The sequence below is a fragment of the Dermacentor andersoni genome, chromosome 10 (genome assembly GCF_023375885.2).
Source record: "Dermacentor andersoni chromosome 10, qqDerAnde1_hic_scaffold, whole genome shotgun sequence".
In the NCBI taxonomy this organism is placed as follows: Eukaryota; Metazoa; Arthropoda; class Arachnida; order Ixodida; family Ixodidae; genus Dermacentor; species Dermacentor andersoni.
In genome coordinates this window covers 123,804,456-123,822,302 of record NC_092823.1, presented here as the reverse complement: position 1 = coordinate 123,822,302, position 17,847 = coordinate 123,804,456, and the positions used below count along the sequence as shown (strand labels likewise).

At 46.1% G+C, this 17,847-nt stretch overlaps 1 protein-coding gene across 3 annotated transcripts in view; it reads left to right on the top strand.

The window, feature by feature from the left end:
• The first annotated feature begins 257 nt into the window (after window positions 1-257).
• LOC126544931 (uncharacterized) overlaps window positions 258-17,847 on the top strand; it is a 163,614-nt gene continuing 146,024 nt past the window's right edge. For all 3 annotated transcript variants that reach the window (XM_055077962.1, XM_055077961.1, XM_055077960.1), the window contains exon 1: window positions 258-771. In XM_055077962.1, coding sequence (XP_054933937.1) covers window positions 492-771 — 280 coding nt within the window. In that variant the 5' untranslated portion in view covers window positions 258-491. The remainder of the gene's footprint in view (window positions 772-17,847) is intronic.

Below are 17,847 nucleotides of genomic sequence, written 5' to 3'. Positions count from 1 at the left end.
TAGACAGCTTAATTAACTACTGCGGTGACTTAGCAAAGCAGACAGCTGTGCAGGATTCCGCGACGGTAAAGGCTAAGCTGTTAAACGGGGAACGATATACATCGTTCTTCCACTCTATGACGGTAGATAGCATTTAGCTCGAAAAGTGTATACCCATCTCGCGCATGCGCAGCGACATTCTCGAATATGGTGCCTTCTTCACTCAAGTTCCCGGCATGCGTCACCGGCAACCGGCATTCTTGGCAGCCTACCGCGAGCAGACGACGTCCGCTGCTGCTGGCCGGTCCCCTTGCGCCATGTTCTTTGACTGTTACAGCTCGCTCATGACGACCGCCCTCGGTCCCTGAACTTACTACCCCTTAGTCAAGCGCTGAACTACCGACATCTACGGGCGGGCAGCGGTCAGCACGAAAGAATGCCGTCAGCCAAAACCTGAAGCTTGTTCGGTCTGTGCCCCCGTCTCCCGCTCCACCCTCCCTCCCTCCGCGCCGATGTCGTCCATGGACAGACTGACCGAAACGGAGAGCGCTGTCGCTGACTGGACAACTGTGTCTACTTTCCCCGAACGACCGTCGACAAACCTGAGCGATTGCAGGACGCCATCGACGAGTTACGACATCGATTACGGACCATTTACGCACGATGACGTTTTCTGGGCGTCCGCGGACACCCATTGGGCGGTAGACTGGCAGACCGCCGCGGAAGAGAAGTGTGTTTCTGAGATGTTGAGCCCTCCGTCACCATGGATGCACCCAAGTTCTGACAGAAATGGTGAGCGCTGCCGTTGACTCGTCTTCACTAACACTCCCCGCTACACGATCGATAACCACGGGGATTGTGCAGCGTATACCGTCGCGGCGCATTTCGGCGTCGATCACGTGAGTTATTCGCCACGGCTCCCAGATACGCAGCCGCGGCCTTGATCGCTGTTTCGCGCGTTCTTTTCAAGGGGAATCGCCTTATTCTGCACAGCCTGGACGCGTACGAGCTGGACGACCGTGGGTCTCCTTTATTATTCGCCGACGTCTTGCGCCAGGCACAACGACGCGCGTTCTGTACTTGTCGCGCCGTCGGGTTGGTGTCCACGTCCTCAAATGCCCTACTCGTTCTTCAGCAACAGGCTATAGAACGCGCGCGTATTGCGAAGTATCGAGAAACATTTTCCCGTCGTAAGCGATGATACCACGCGTATTTATCCACTGTCGCTGTTAGCCTGATTTAAAAACCGTTATAGGATTGGGAATTCAATATATGCTGGACTTGCGACCATGCCAGAACATGTGAACACTAGGGAATTTCGACCAAAGAGAATAAAAAAGTAAAACAAAACATTCGTTGCTGGGCAAGGTTGGTGCATGTTTATGATACGTTCTTTTTATCGGCACAAAATACGGCTCGTGCGAGTTGTACATATGTTTTTCGCTTGGTTGTAAAGAAAAAGTACAAACAAGAGGTATTGCTACCTTGTGAATAAACTCAGATGCTGTACTGTTGAAAAGGCCTCATTGGACTTATACAACATCACCTCAAAGCAACGGAGTTAGGAACTGAGCCAGTCAGTCACATGAACAGCACAGACGACAGGAACTTGTTGATTGCCTGCCGATATTGAGATGCACTATAGCATATGGCATGGAATTGTATACCGCGGCATGAGCCAGAAACTATACCGATGCGTCAAGCAGAGAAAAAAAAAGAGGTTGTGCTCAACTGTACGCAATTTCACGACAACTTGAAAGAAAGTCGGTGCCCGCATACCGCACGAGTTTGAGTGTTTTCTTTCTTTAGGCGGCAGCGTTATAGGCATAATATTTCGTGGTTCCGAAGGCAGTGCAGTCTACGCGCAGTGTATCCCGAGCTTTAGCTGTCGTGAGCGAAGAATGCGAAAAGTTGGCACGTGGCACAGGCGCGAGGCACTTCAGAGAGCGACTTTGACTCGAGAGAAGCATGCATGGGATTGTGGCCTATAACGCAGCATGGAGCATTGGGCTGATGTGCTGTAAGGTATAGGTTAGGTCCCACCATTGGTCGTGCCTTTTCTTTATAACACTATAGGCGGACTTCACCCATTTTTTAGCTATCTATAGCAAAAAAACTTGAGGTGTGTTGAGCTTACCTAAGCACCTCATGGTGTGCACGAAATCGGAAGCGTGTCAAAGGTACGAGGTGTGGAAACATCACACCATCCTACTATCTCTCCCTGTACCTTTCCTCTCATCTCAATCACACACCACAGCTGATCGCCGCTATGGTGTCAGCAGATGTAGCTTGGCAGTTGCGGTGCAATCAGCAGCAATTTTATCCCTTTCCTTTTTTTTTCGTGTTATGCAAAAATAGACAACCAATTCGTATTGCTGTAATGTCATGCTACCTGCCGTGGTGGCATAGTGGCTTTGGCATTGCGTTGATATATACCCGAGGTCCCGGGATCAAATCCCGGCCGCGGCGCAGCTTCAATGAGGGCGGAATAAAAGAACACCGCTGTACCGCGCAATGGGTGCAAGTTAAAGAACCCCAGGTGATCAAAATTATTCCGCAGGCTTCCACTACGTCGTGCCACATAATCATATCGTGGTTATGGCGCGCAGAACTCCAGAATGTAATTTAAAATTTGTACTGTCATGCCACTTACAAAGGACGTGACCGTCTCCAGTTCACCACCACGCGAACATCATCCAACGTCCTTATCGATCATACGCACTGACATGCGTATCTATTGCTCATCAGTCAATCAAAACTGTATTGCACACTGTCTCAAAAAGAATATGCGTACAAAAATATTAGAACCTCAACAGCCTCAACGGCTACCTGGCCCTTGCGCCACTAAGCAACACACATTCATTCAGCCTCAGCGGCTAGTAACAATCGCGGTTTCAAGTGCACGGTAACGTGGTTCCACTGAAGAAATGCAAATAAGCCACTCAGTGTTTTCTGCGTTGCAATATCGTGGTGTCATCCAGCGTGCAACTTGAAAATTACGCCAGTTGCCCCCGAGATTATGGTACGTACTGAAATTGACCTCAATTTTTTTCTGCTTGGTTACATAAAACAAAGGATGCTTCATACAATGTGACACGAACAAGTGCGAACATCAAATATAACATGTCATCTCAAGTAGAACTTTTGAGCAAATGCACATCTGAGAAGAGGCACCATATGACAAAGAAGCTTCACGAACCCGTGCAAGCAATAAACCAATCGGTGATGCGGATAGACCCTCCTGCGATGATATATATATATAACTGTAAGCTTCGTAAACTTCGCACAGGCACTTGTCGGTCCCTTAAGATGTACGAATATGTGAGATCCCACTAATGGGCCGTGAAAGAGATTATTCTCGGATATCTCTATCCGAACAATGCGAATTAAGCATCTCTTTTAGATTATAATAAACGGTCATTACAAGATCACATGTCGGAGCCTAAAAATAAACGCTATCATTGCGATGGACGCCTCACAAACCGAAGGAAAATGTGGCATTGGCATTTTCTATGTCGCTTTTGGCTGGCCGTGTTTGGCAGGATTTCCTGACTTGGTACTGGCTAAGTTTCCGGTGGTTATTTTGACCCTATAAATGTGAATTGATGAATGTCGACAGTGATTAAAATAACGGATTCGGTATCTTAATTTTCAGCTCTCACTGCAAAAAGTGGTTCAGGCATTTTAAGTGTGCTTGATTCTCGGCTACCCTCTGTTTCTTTTTTTATTGAAATGGATATTAGGTAAGGCTGCCTCCTTTATGGTGGCACCGGCTACTCCTTGTCACTTGGCAAAGGAAATAAATTTGCGTGAAAAGGCAGAGTATCGACACAAAATATGACATTCAGTAGAACACTGGATGAATAACTCTCGGTTAACCCTATAGTTGGGCTGATCTCATTATCTGGTTACATAAAGGACTAGTTATGAATAAAATAGCAGATGGCTCGGTGAGAGCGGTCCTTAGTTCACGGTAAAGTTCTCTCGATGCTTCCTGCGTCAGCTTTCATGACTGCTGCTAGGTTCAGGAGGTAGGCAGTTATGCAAGTCTCTCGGGACCCACCATTAGCAAATATCACTGATTGCCAACGCCTCCCATTCTCTAGGAATAGAAATTACTGCCGTAGTCCAAGAATTCAAGTCCTGTTCACTAATCCGTATATCAGTCCGTATATCATCTGCATCGGGCTGGTATGGCACCCTCACCCTTCTGCACGTTTTGTGGATATGGTGAGACGACGGACCACTTCTGCTTATCACGCCACCATTTCTTCTCACTTAAGAAAAATATTTTAGAAGGGCCGTTTAACTGTATTAGATTGACACTTGTCCATTCCCGATATCGTGTCTTTGCGATTCTACTCTCTCGGGACATTGTCATAGGGATGTCTTGTATTTGCAGCCGTGAACAAGATTCTAATCGAATCAGGGTAATTTTCTTGCTAAATTCTTAAATATATTATTTGACCTTTTTTTCATCTAAGTAAAATATGTTATTTGTTGTTTCTTTCTAGGTATGTCTAATTATCTTAACTCGTCTGATTCTTGGCCATGCCACCATAGTGGGTATGAACCATTAATAAAAGCCAAGGAGTCAAAATAGATTGCTATTGAAAGTAAAGAATTGTGCAGAAACCTCACTGGCGTTGCCTAAGTATGCGTAAGCATACCCACAAATTTCAGTTGGCCCACCCCCAAGTTCTAAGTTGGCCCACTCCCAAGCCCAGCCCCAAATTTCAAGTTGGCCCAGCCCCAAACTTCAAGTTGGCACACCCTCAAATTTCAAATTGGCCCACTCCCAAAGTTCAATTTGGCCCATTCCCAAATTTTATGTTGTCCCACCCCCGAATTTCATGTTGCTCCACCTCAAAATTTAAGCGGCATGCCCACAAATTTCAAGTTGGGTGATGCAGCGATGTGCATGCTTAACTGGCCGTAGGCTTATCCTAACTAAATTAGTTGTTTTAAGACACCGAGGTAAAACTCTCGACTTCTTTGTTTATTTAATAACCACTTGTAAATCTAGTGATTCGTGGGGTATAGAAATGAGGGTGAAATTTACGATAGAGGTCACAAAGCGTGGATTACATGCCTATAATAACTACTGAAAGGGGCGTATGTGAAAAGTAACTTTCGAAACCGAATTATTACTATTCGACTCAAATACCGAATCGAATAAGGTGATATGCGATTAGATATTCGAAAGTTTCGAATTTTCGCGCACCACTAGCTCCTTCAGGGGACAACTGTGAAGGGCTCTCTATAAATGTGCCAAATTTACTCAACTTCATTCTAAGGCACTCCACGCTCCACTGGCAGAAAGTCAGTGTGGTAGTATGGTGCTTTGGGAATTTCTTGATGAGCCAACGTAGTTATATCGTAATTAATTTGATCATTTTACAGTCTGTAAAGTTACGTTCTTGGGATGAAAAATTCAATGTGATGCTTGAAACACGTGCAAAATTTCATTATTGACTGCATGCATTACGAACAAAACATTTCTATCTTGCTGACGGTACACGACCCATCCCATCAAACTGCGAGTACCTTGAGCAAAGTGGTCAACTGAAGCAGCACTAAGCACATTGGAAGTGAAACGAGGGCACGTTTATCATGCAGGTCGTTCAATTCACCCGAACCTCAGTGTCTTGGTGCTTTCTTTTTTTCTGCCACCACTCGACAGCACCGGCAAGGAAACCAGTCGCGTTCACAAATGTGACCACGGTACCTGAAGGGGCTAAAAAAGGCTCGTCAAAAACTGCGCCGGTTATTCCGGCGCGTGGAATGCGTCTCGTACACTACACGGCACTCATTGACGATTTTCACAGCCTTTGTTGGGCGCCCCCGTAATCGTTTCAAGAGTAACACCGTGTACACACTCTGCGGTCTTCATCCGATGCTCTCGCCGCGAATCCAATCCACTGGCTCTTTCTGTTCCTATCACGTGATTACGCGGGGCTTGTAAAGAAGTAAAGTGGGGATGATCTCTTCCCCATTCAACGTCCGCCACGGGAGCGGCTTTCCGTCAACCGACGTGCCGCATTATCAGCAGCTGTAGTACGTTGGTTAAGGCGATCACGCCGTGGGCTAAGACGATTAGGCTGGCTTTCTTTTTCTTATTCTCCTTCCTCCCTTTCCGTATATACGCCGCCGATGCACAATGCAAAGACCGCTTTGGTCTCGCACGGTGTAAGCCGCTCGATCTCTTCGCGGCCTCGTGTTTTGAGCCGACGGAACCGGGGAGGTTACGTATACACGTTCGAGACCTTTTTTTCGTGAGCGCTCTGTTCTCGGCTGCAAATGCGCTGGCGCGGGTTCACTCCGTGGCGTTACTCCTATTCAGATTGATCCGATATCAGGTCTCTGACCACGCGATAGGATTTTATCATTATAGTGTGTTTCGTCGTGCATCATTGCTGCATGTCGCCATTGCTGCGTGTTGCCCTCACGTAATGCACCGTTCAGGGACCTTTGAGTTATAATAAATAAATAAATAAATAAATAAATAAATAAATAAATAAATAAATAAATTTTTGTTCCGGCTGTTTACTTAGCGTAATGTCTCCTAAAAATGTTTCTAGAAATAATTCTGAGCTACGAGTAGGCCGGTTGAAACAATACGGTAACGATGGACACTACAAGTATTGTCCTTAATTTCGTCCTTCCGGTTTCGAACGGCTTCGTGTCTTCGCACACTGATAATTTTTCAACACGATATTCCGTTAAAAATGGAACAATTTGCAATACTTATGCATTTGCCCAGAAACTTCTTGCTTTCATTCGTAGTAATATATAATTTCTTGGAAATTTATGAAGACAGGACGTAACGAATAACGCAAGTAGATAGTACGAAGCCATAAAATACGGAGATTAGACAAATGTTCATGTACAGTCCAGCGCAATTTCAAGGTTATTGCGCGAGCGTCGACCAGCCTATATAGCGTCGACCAGCCTATATAGCGTCGACCAGCCTATATAGCGTCGACCAGCCTATATAGCGTCGACCAGCCTATATAGCGTCGACCAGCCTGTATAGCGTCGACCAGCCTGTATAGCGTCGACCAGCCTATATAGCGTCGACCAGCCTATATAGCGTCGACCAGCATATATAGCTTCGACCAGCCTAGCGTCGGCCGACCTAGCGGCCCATTTCGTAACAGTGAAAAAAAGATCTCGCATTCTTCTCACCCTCGTAGGCTGCTCCATACTACAACAATCCCTACATGTGCTGGTAAACAAGGTGCAATATACAGGCTAATCAAAAGTAGTTTGCCGAAAGTCAGCAAAAGAGAAATGTAAGTAGCAGGTTCATCAAACTTCCGCAAGATGTCGCTGTACTATAGCACTGTTCATATAGTGTATGCCTGATTAAATCAAACAGGCTGAGTGTTTTGTCACCACCCTGTTTCAAAGGGGATGCCATTGAATCATCATCAGGTGCTGCCGTCGATGACTGCATGCGGTGTTCGGTTATTCTGTTATCTAATAAAAAAGCTTCTCTTCATGTCTCTCTGATAAAAAGAACTTAGCCGATAGTCAGCCTAGGTACAATGTAAGCCGCAGGTTGAACAAACCGCCGCGAGAAGTCGCTATTATAGCGCTGGTACTTAGGCCTTCAGTTTAGCGCAGGGAAGTCGGGGATTATGATATTTAAATTAAGGGACGAGTAATTAGGTGGTATCGATTAAACAGCATCATACCCATAGTCAAGCAATATAAGTACCTCGGCGTATACATAAACGAAGGAAAGACTTACTCAAGCACTCACCAAAGTAATCTGCAAATAAAAGGGGAGCGGAATGCAGCGTTAACGACATGGAGCACTTTGGGGCTACAGTAAATATGAGTTCATGGTGCGTGGAATCTGGAAAGAAGTATTGGTGCCAGCGCTAATGTTCGCAAATCCCATTCTGAGCTTGAAATGGGATATCTTGTCTGGGTTGGGAGTTAACGAAACATCGGCATAGGCCGGTTGGCATTAGGAGCCCACGGTAAAACCACAAATAAGGCAGTGCAGGGTGACATGGGTTGGGCTTCTTTTGAAGTCAGAGAAACGCACAGCAGAATTAGTTTAGAAGAAAGACTCAGGAACATGAATGAAATTAAATGGGCGGCTTAAGTGCACAAGCATCTGAAGCTGAAAAGCGTAGACACAGAATGGAGGAAGAGGTCAAGAAAGTTGGCAACAAATGACATGGTAATTGTGAGTGTAAATAGACAGCTAGGAGTCATCAGAAAGAAAGTGAGAGAAACAAGATACAGCGAACTGTATGCAAAGAATGTAAACAATAAATAACATGAAGATTTATAAGAATATGAAGAAAGAAATAAGAACGGCAAATTTGTACCATAACAAGAAGACCGCCTTGCTATTTGAGGCTCGAGCTGGTTGGGTAAGGATAAAACATACCGAGGCAAATACACTCAACAAGATGAGACATGTGTATGCAGCAGCAAGAATTCGGAGGCCACTCAGCACATCCTAACAGAATGCGAAGAGATTCACCCAGTGAGACCCGTATATAACGTACACATTCCAAAAGCGCTTGGACCTGAAGAGGAGAGAAGCATCAACCGGTCAGCAGTTGAAGTAACTAGGATACGTTTACAATATGCTCAAAAAAATAGTAGGGAATAGACTGATACAACCGGATCCGTTACAGGTATAGGTAGCGGTACAAGGCAGATAGAGAGGTTATGAGGAAGACAAGAAGGATTAAGTGCATGTACGCAAAAATTACCACAGTTTCACCATAAGAGCGAACAAAAGCAATGAATGCGATAGCAACATGTTAGAAAAGTCCAAGAAGTATGAGGCTCGTAGCTAGTAGTGGCAGTATGAATTGAAGTAAACGTCAGCTGACTAAGTTAATACAATCTGTTGTGCTAGGAGTACTGTGTTTGAATCTTGCCAACGGACAATTTCAGTTATATGTATTAAGTAAAGCCAGCGTCTTTCTTAGGGACTTTACCAGCACGTTTCCGTATCGGGTATCTTTCAAACCTCTTTCCTGCGCCGATCCCGGCGGTAGTGCACAGCCGCGCTAATAAAATTGTATCATTTCCAGGTTTGAGCTCAGTTATTGTTTCGCACTTTTAATAGTTAAGACTGAGAAAATTTAGGTTAAAAGGCATGCGCTGTCGGTGCTTTGTTTCATGATATTTGCTTGTGGGCTGGCATTCTCAAAATGCTGAGGAATAATTTTGTCGGGAATGTAAGACCTGGCATGAGCAACTTTAGTGATAGAATGGTGTGGCAATATAACCCACATATACGGCATGCCATACAGCATGGCATGACATATAGCATACATATACCTAAGTCTACACCGAACCTCACGGCGAGCGACGCCGACGAGAACAGCAAAAATGAAAAGTAATGTATAGCATACCTGTTTAACTCAAGCAGGCTAGGTGACCATATTTCACCGCCTCGTTTTAAAAGGGTTGCCAAATATTCATCATCATGATAATCATCATTATGCTGCCTTAATTGACTGCGGTGTTCCGGTATTCCATGATCCGCAATACTTACGTGCAGGCAGAATACAACTCTCTTCAAGTTCGTGCTTTCACTTAACGAGTGTAACCGGATACGACTCGTTTAGCACGCGCCGTGCACCGTAATATAATGGTCCACCGACCATGCGAAGTACTTTCTGCCTCAGAACAAGAGTGGGAGGGCGGCGACACACGTGTGCCGACGTCACTACGCGCGTTCTTCCCGCGTCGACACGTGGCTCCATCGGCGGGGGTTTGCGCGCCCTCTCGAGTCGGGCCTGCCGTCCGCTGAAACACGATGCCCACGTGGGAAGAAGCGACGCGACGTTCCCTGCTCACGCCGGGCGCCTTCTTTATTCACTGTGTCTGGGCGAGGATTACTGAAAAGACCGCCGGCCGCGGGAGGACAGATGTGCGCAGCGACGTCGGGGGCCATCACGCTTTGGCACCCATTCGCCGGTGGCGTATAGGTGGCGCCAGCGTGCTCCCGGAAGTGGACCGGAGGCGCGTGCGGAAGCGTCAAGTTCTCGAGTTTCCGCCCCTCGGTGGTCGGCCAATTTCGCAGGGCGGCCGGGCGAGCGCTTGTGTGTACGAGTTTTAACGAGCTTCTTCAATACGCGGGACACGGGAATGCGCGCGTAGTCTTCATTGAGCAGAGAGCGCTGTTCGTTTTGACTGCGCCGCTCAGCGGATGTGGCGATTGGGTGTCGAACATGGCGTCGCGGGTTCGAATCGTGGAGTTTGGGTGAAAGCGTGGTGGTTGGAATCTAAAGGGAAAGAAGAAGGAAGAAAAAAAAATCTACGTGTACTGTGTGGTCACCGATAATGTAGTACATGCTGCGTATGCGCGAGTGCTGTCGCAAATAATGACATGTCTCCCAGAAGAGTTGAGGCGTACAGCGTTAGCAAGACCACATGTGGTGCCAGCGGCATTATGTGGCTCGTTTTCGCACACCGTCGTTGTCATGTTGCTGTTTGTTACCAGTTGGCTGTATTTGCGCAAGATCAATGGAGTTTTGGACGATGTCGATGGTGTGAGATTGTGGGATAGGGGAAGTTTTGATACGGGCGAGTAACTGATGCTACAGTATTTTTTTTTTGTAGTAGTTGAAGCAACGGTGCTGCAGCGGTGGCGTAGAGGTAGAACACCCGCCTCGCGTGCAAGAGGTCCGTGGTTCGAATCCCGGTGCCGCGCAATTTTCCACCGGATTAAAAAAAAAAAAAAAAATCCGCGTGTTGATAAAATTGCATAAACAGGCCTGGAGTGTGGCCTGATGCCGGTGACCAGAACCGGTAACACACTCCCTCACCAGAGCAGGATTGGCCACCCTGGTGCAGTACTTGGCCACAACCTCCTATATGAACACAACAATTAAACCCCGGCCCTCAGTCCCCAGCAGCTGCGAAGCAACTGACCACGGCGGCGGTCAGACCTGCGACGCTGCAGAGGGTGCTAAGAATACCTGGCTCCGGACAGGCCGCCATTGGAATATGAACCTGGCAACGTTTAACGCAAGAACATTATCTAGTGAGGCGAGTCTAGCAGTGCTATTGGAAGAATTAGAGGGCAGCAAATGGGATATAATAGGGCTCAGTGAAGTTAGGAGGCCAAAAGAAGCATATACAGTGTTAAGGAGCGGGCACGTCCTGTGCTACCGGGGCTTAGCGGAGAGACGAGAACTAGGAGTCGGATTCCTGATTAATAAGAATATAGCTGGTAACATACAGGAATTCTATAGCATTAACGAGAGGGTGGCATGTCTTGTTGTGAAACTTAATAAGAGGTACAAAATGAAGGTTGTACAGGTCTACGCCCCTACATCCAGTCATGATGACCAGGAAGTCGAAAGCTTCTACGAAGACGTGGAATCGGCGATGGGTAGAGTGAAAACAAAATACACTATACTGATGGGCGATTTCAATGCCAAGGTAGGCAAGAAGCATGCTGGAGACAAGGCAGTGGGGGAATATGGCATAGGCACTAGGAATAGCAGGGGGGAGGTATTAGTAGAGTTTGCAGAACAGAATAATATGAGGATAATGAATACCTTCTTCCGCAAGCGGAATAACCGAAAGTGGACATGGAGGAGCCCGAACGGCGAGACTAGAAATGAAATAGATTTCATACTCTGTGCTAACCCTGGCATCATACAAGATGTGGACGTGCTCGGTAAGGTGCGCTGCAGTGACCACAGGATGGTAAGAACTCGAATTAGCCTAGACCTGAGGAGGGAACGGAGGAAACTGGTACATAAGAAGCCGATCAATGAGTTAGCGCTAAGAGGGAAAATAGAGGAATTCCAGATCAAGCTACAGAACAGGTATTCGGCCTTAAGTCACGAAGAGGACCTTAGTGTTGAAGCAATGAACGACAATCTTGTGGGCATCATTAAGGAGTGTGCAATAGAAGTCGGTGGTAACTCGGTTAGACAGGATACCAGTAAGCTATCGCAGGAGACGAAAGATCTGATCAAGAAACGCCAATGTATGAAAGCCTCTAACCCTACAGCTAGAATAGAACTGGCAGAACTTTCGAAGTTAATCAACAAGCGTAAGACAGCTGACATAAGGAAGTATAACATGGATAGAATTGAACAAGCTCTCAGGAACGGAGGAAGCCTAAAGGCAGTGAAGAAGAAACTAGGAATTGGCAAGAATCAGATGTATGCGCTAAGAGACAAAGCCGGCAATATCATTACTAATATGGATGAGATAGTTCAAGTGGCTGAGGAGTTCTATAGAGATTTATACAGTACGAGTGGCACCCACGATGATAATGGAAGAGAGAATAATCTAGAGGAATTCGATGTCCCAGAAGTAACGCCGGAAGAAGTAAAGAAAGCCTTGGGAGCTATACAAAGGGGGAAGGCAGCTGGGGAGGATCAGGTAACAGCAGATTTGCTGAAGGATGGTGGGCAGATTGTTCTAGAAAAACTGGCCACCCTGTATACACAATGCCTCAAGACCTCGAGCGTACCGGAATCTTGGAAGAACGCTAACATAATCCTAATCCATAAGAAAGGCGACGCCAAAGACTTGAAAAATTATAGACCGATCAGCTTACTGTCCGTTGCCTACAAAGTATTTACTAAGGTAATTGCAAATAGAATCCGGAACACCTTAGACTTCCGTCAACCAAAGGACCAGGCAGGATTCCGTAAAGGCTACTCAACAATAGATCATATTCACACTATCAATCAGGTGATAGAGAAATGTGCGGAATATAACCAACCATTATATATAGCTTTCATTGATTACGAGAAAGCGTTTGATTCAGTCGAAACCTCAGCAGTCATGGAGGCATTGCGGAATCAGGGTGTAGACGAGCCGTATGTAAAAATACTGAAAGATATCTATAGCGGCTCCACAGCCACTGTACTCCTCCATAAAGAAAGCAACAAAATCCCAATAAAGAAAGGCGTCAGGCAGGGAGATACGATCTCTCCAATGCTATTCACAGCGTGTTTACAGGAGGTATTCAGAGACCTGGATTGGGAAGAATTGGGGATAAGAGTAAATGGCGAATACCTTAGTAACTTGCGCTTCGCTGATGATATTGCCTTGCTTAGTAACTCAGGGGACCAACTGCAATGCATGCTCACTGATCTGGAGAGGCAGAGCAGAAGGGTGGGACTAAAAATGAATCTGCAGAAAACTAAAGTAATGTTTAACAGTCTCGGAAGGGAACAGCAGTTTACGATAGGTAGCGAGGCACTGGAAGTGGTAAGAGAATACATCTACTTAGGACAGGTAGTGACTGCTGATCCAGATCATGAGAGTGAAATAATCAGAAGAATAAGAATGGGCTGGGGTGCGTTTGGCAGGCATTCGCAGATCATGAACAGCAGGTTGCCATTACCCCTCAAGAGAAAAGTGTATAACAGCTGTGTCTTACCAGTACTCACGTACGGGGCAGAAACCTGGAGGCTTACGAAAAGGGTTCTACTTAAATTGAGGACGACGCAACGAGCTATGGAAAGAAGAATGATAGGTGTAACGTTAAGGGATAAGAAAAGAGCAGATTGGGTGAGGGAACAAACGCGCGTTAATGACATCTTAGTTGAAATCAAGAAAAAGAAATGGGCATGGGCAGGACATGTAATGAGGAGGGAAGATAACCGATGGTCATTAAGGGTTACGGACTGGATTCCGAGGGAAGGGAAGCGTAGCAGGGGGCGACAGAAAGTTAGGTGGGCAGATGAGATTAGGAAGTTTGGAGGGTCAACATGGCCACAATTAGTACATGACCGGGGTAGTTGGAGAAGTATGGGAGAGGCCTTTGCCCTGCAGTGGGCGTAATCAGGCTGATGATGATGATGATGATGATGATGAAGCAACGGGAATTTTCTTCCCCGCAGCCACTTTCTGTCCGAGGCACGTGGGCACGCCCACCAACGCCACCGCCAAAGCAACCGGAATCACCCACCTAAAAGCAACACAGTGCAAAAGCTGACCAGGCAGGCGCATTGAATTCTGAAGAGGGAAGAGGGGGGGAAAATCGGGGACGGGGATGGTAGTACAGTGATGAGCATTTTTAAGGCACATACCACCGCCCATTCCCTGGTGGCCAAACGAGTCTATTAAGAGTGGTTAGCGAAGTCTCTCCCCGGAAGAGCAACTGCCCCTCCTGGTCTCAAAGCGCGACCCTTGTGCCACCTCCCCTTCCACCCCCCCCCCCCCCCACCTTGCCGTTCTTCCGTTTTTAGGGATAGTGGTCCCCCTCCACTCCCTAGGGAATGCGTAATGGGAGAACCCGCCTCGAATAAAGCAGCATACCGTGCGGGGAGGGTGCGCTCTTTTTGATAAGTTCCTTTCTCGGGGCATTGCATTAGTGTACGTTCTTTACTGTACGTTGAAGGAAATGAAGTCCCTACAACCATTTACCCGCCGGTAACACGGGTCCATTAGTGATTTCGGTAATAGAATACGCGCAAACGCGTTTAAACGGATCGTGAAGGTTTGACGCCGAGTGTACGCATCACGGTGCCGGAGGGCTTTGGCGACAGCAGCGCCTGGTCCACATACGGCGGCAAAACATTCAAGGGCGCGCTGGATTGAGGCAACACTGGGGACCCCCGTGTTTTAGCCATAGTGCTGCGCAGAAGTTTGCCGTAGTGTCGAGTTCGTCACCTTTATCAGTTCGTGATTGGCGCAGGGGGCTGCCGTGGCCTCTCTGGTTGGCTCAGAGACGCGAACATGGCGTGATTTGGACGTGTCGCAATTTGACAGGACAGAATTCCGTCATATCGGTCAAGTCCCGCTGCGCGGGTGTTTTAACTGACTCAATCAGAGAAGATCGTAGTAGCCCCGAGAGCCGATTAGAAGTGACGATTTAAGAGTGCGAATTTGACAAACGTGGTGGAAGATCGCGGTGCCCAACTTAGCATCTCCCAGTCTGCAGAGGAGACGGCCTATACTCTGTGAGGCGAGGAGCGAGAATTCTGAGCACGAGGTCATGGATTCGAATCCCGGTGGAGGCCGCGTGTTCCAATGAGTGCGGAATGAAAAAAAAAAACGCACTCGTCAACAGTGCTTTGAACAAATAAAGAACCTCAAGGGGTCAAAATTGATCCAGACAGAAAGTTGACAATGTCCAGTGTAAGACTCAGGAAGGCTGCACGCTCTGTTGTTTAACAGGTGAATACTTAATTTTCAGGAAACCGATTTATTTAAAAAAAGTTGTCCGGCGTAGGTAGCGCAATTCTCTCGCAACAGAGATTACCTTGAGGCGGATGGTGCTTACGGACATCGGGCAATGCGATGTTAGCCAATTGCCAAAAAAAGAAGGAATACTAACGAACCACTAATAATTTTTGGGCGCATGCATGAATGGCGATATTGAAGCAGCGCAATATTCAACGTTCATCCACTCAGCACAAATCTTGGCGCTTAGCTTCGGTTTCGAGAAGTATGCCTCCGCAAGAATGTGTGACGAAATACACTCTTGTTGCCGTTAACGTGTGTCAGCACACTATCTTTTGTAGATCCGAGTTTAGGCACGTTGCATCGCCTCGGAGATCATGGCTTCTGCTATTTTGCATGCTCCTTACTCTATTGGTGTACTTCGGAGCACGGTATATAATACAAAAATTTAGACCGCTTTGGAAGTCTCACTAGGTTCAGTTTAAAAAATTGTGATATTGTTTTTTTTATTGCTAAGTTAGTTCTAGCCTATAGCTTCGAGTTTAAAGAATATAATTTTTATTACGTTCAGTAAACAGGATTGTCGGCCTAAATAAGAAAGGATTGGCGGTGCATCCGTCCTTTAAAGATGATTCGCGACTTTAAAGGTGATTAGAATTGTATATTATGATTGGTGCGTAATTGTTGATGATATATTTTAGGTGATGCTTATTATGAATTGCGGCACTTACCCCGTGACACATGCCAAATGACACAACTTGGTGTCAAGGAGGTTCACTGAAGAGCAATACGTACCCAGAGTTACATACCCGTGGTCCAAGTTGGTCCAACGGTTGGTTTTGAAACCCGATCCTTATACACAGCAGTTACGATGCTCTAACCATTTGAACATGTCATTTTTTTTCTTTATTTACATTTTTTCCACACATAAACACGCGAGAACAGAGTCAGAAACATTAAAAGGAAGCTAAAATGACACAATTTCGGCTACGAAAAGTAATTATTATGGCTTCGTGGAAGCCCAGTCAGCAAGCACAAATATCCATTGGGGCAGCTCACTATGTTGCCGGAACAGATCTAGAATATATATCGCACTTTACAGAAAGTACAGTAAACTCTCAGTTGTACGAACGTCGGTTTAACGAATATTTCGGAATAACGAGCTTTTAGAATATCTCCGGCAGCTTTCCTATGTATTGAAAGCAAAAATCCTTCAGTTAGATGAATTTCTGAATAGCGAATATTTCAGTTGAGCGAACTCGATCAGTGGAGCCGGGCTCATTTTCGAAATCAGTTCAACAAAGTTTTGCGCTCCGCAGCGCTGGCATGGCCGATGCCCGTCACCCCCAAATCACCTTTCCAGCGGTGGCTATGTGCAGTGTGACAGTGAGCTGGTTACCTGTGCTGGACTATCAGATCTGTAAATTGCTTCCAGTTTTCTTTCCGAAGAAAAAGAGTGCGACGAGGAAGATTCAATGGCAGAGGCAGGTTCAAATCCTGTAATTCTAGCCGAGCCTGTAGGATGCCTTGGAAAGCTGCAAAACTTCGTGTCTCAGCAACAAGCTGTGCCAGAGGAAGTGCACAAAAACATAGACTCTCTGGACAGCTTTGTTACTCCTTGCACTTAAGAACACCAGTGAAAATTAAAATTAGATATATATTTCAATTTCAAAATGAGATAGGCAGCAATGTAACTGTTACGCACTTCGTATATACTGATTTACATAAGTCCTTAAATTCAATTTCATACTTTTGATCCGATGTCTGCTGTGCCCTGGGCTGTTCAAAATTCTGGTGAATATCCAGTTTTGTGAACTTTCAATTAAGTGGACTATTTCCTTCGATTCACTAAAGTTCACTCAAGTGAGAGTTCACTGTAGTACATCGCTCATGACCTTGGGCGTGCTTTAGCGCGTCGTGCATCCTTGCGGGTTTTCCACACATCCAGAGCAACACAAACATATCTCCCGGCACCCTCTCTTGTTCAGCACATGGTAAAAATCGAATGCCAAATGGTGTGCTTGGTAAGTTTTTTTTTCTATGGCGCCCTGTAATACACTCCACAAGAGCCTTACGTCATGACAATCTAGAAAAATATGCTCTATTGTTTCAGTCTTTTTACAGATCAGACAATCTACGGACAAAGGTATGCAAACATACTACGGCTTAAGATGGTGCCGGTGTTTTACTAAAAAAGAAAGGAGGTTTCGTGGGCGACTTGATAAGCATGTGCTTGACCCGATTATATACGTCTCGTTCGGACGAGATGTGTACAATACCGTGTTACGTATAATTTGGGATATCAGATCTGATCTCCTAAGTTATACATAACACGGTACATTCGAACAGGGAAGAAAGTTTCAACAATATCTCGATACAGCCTCTTTTTTGTAACGATTGCCAAATATATAGTAGGATAAGATCTTGGCCTTCAATATCGGATAGGCGAGAACAGCTTCCTTTAGGAAACCCGTCTGTGCTCTTTGTTTGATAACATGGGTAGGCAATGTAAAATCAGGCAAGTCATCTCTTAATCGTTCTTAGGGAACCGTCTGTTTGGTGGTGCAGGAAACAAAATCTGGCAACGAGTTGCTTGGAAAACCAGATGGGATAGCCGAGGTCCTCCGTGTAACAGCGCGTGAAATATATTAGTCCTGATAGTTCGTTCCCATTGTGAACCCCATAGGAATTGCGATGGTACTCTATGTAGTTTTTGCACAGAAG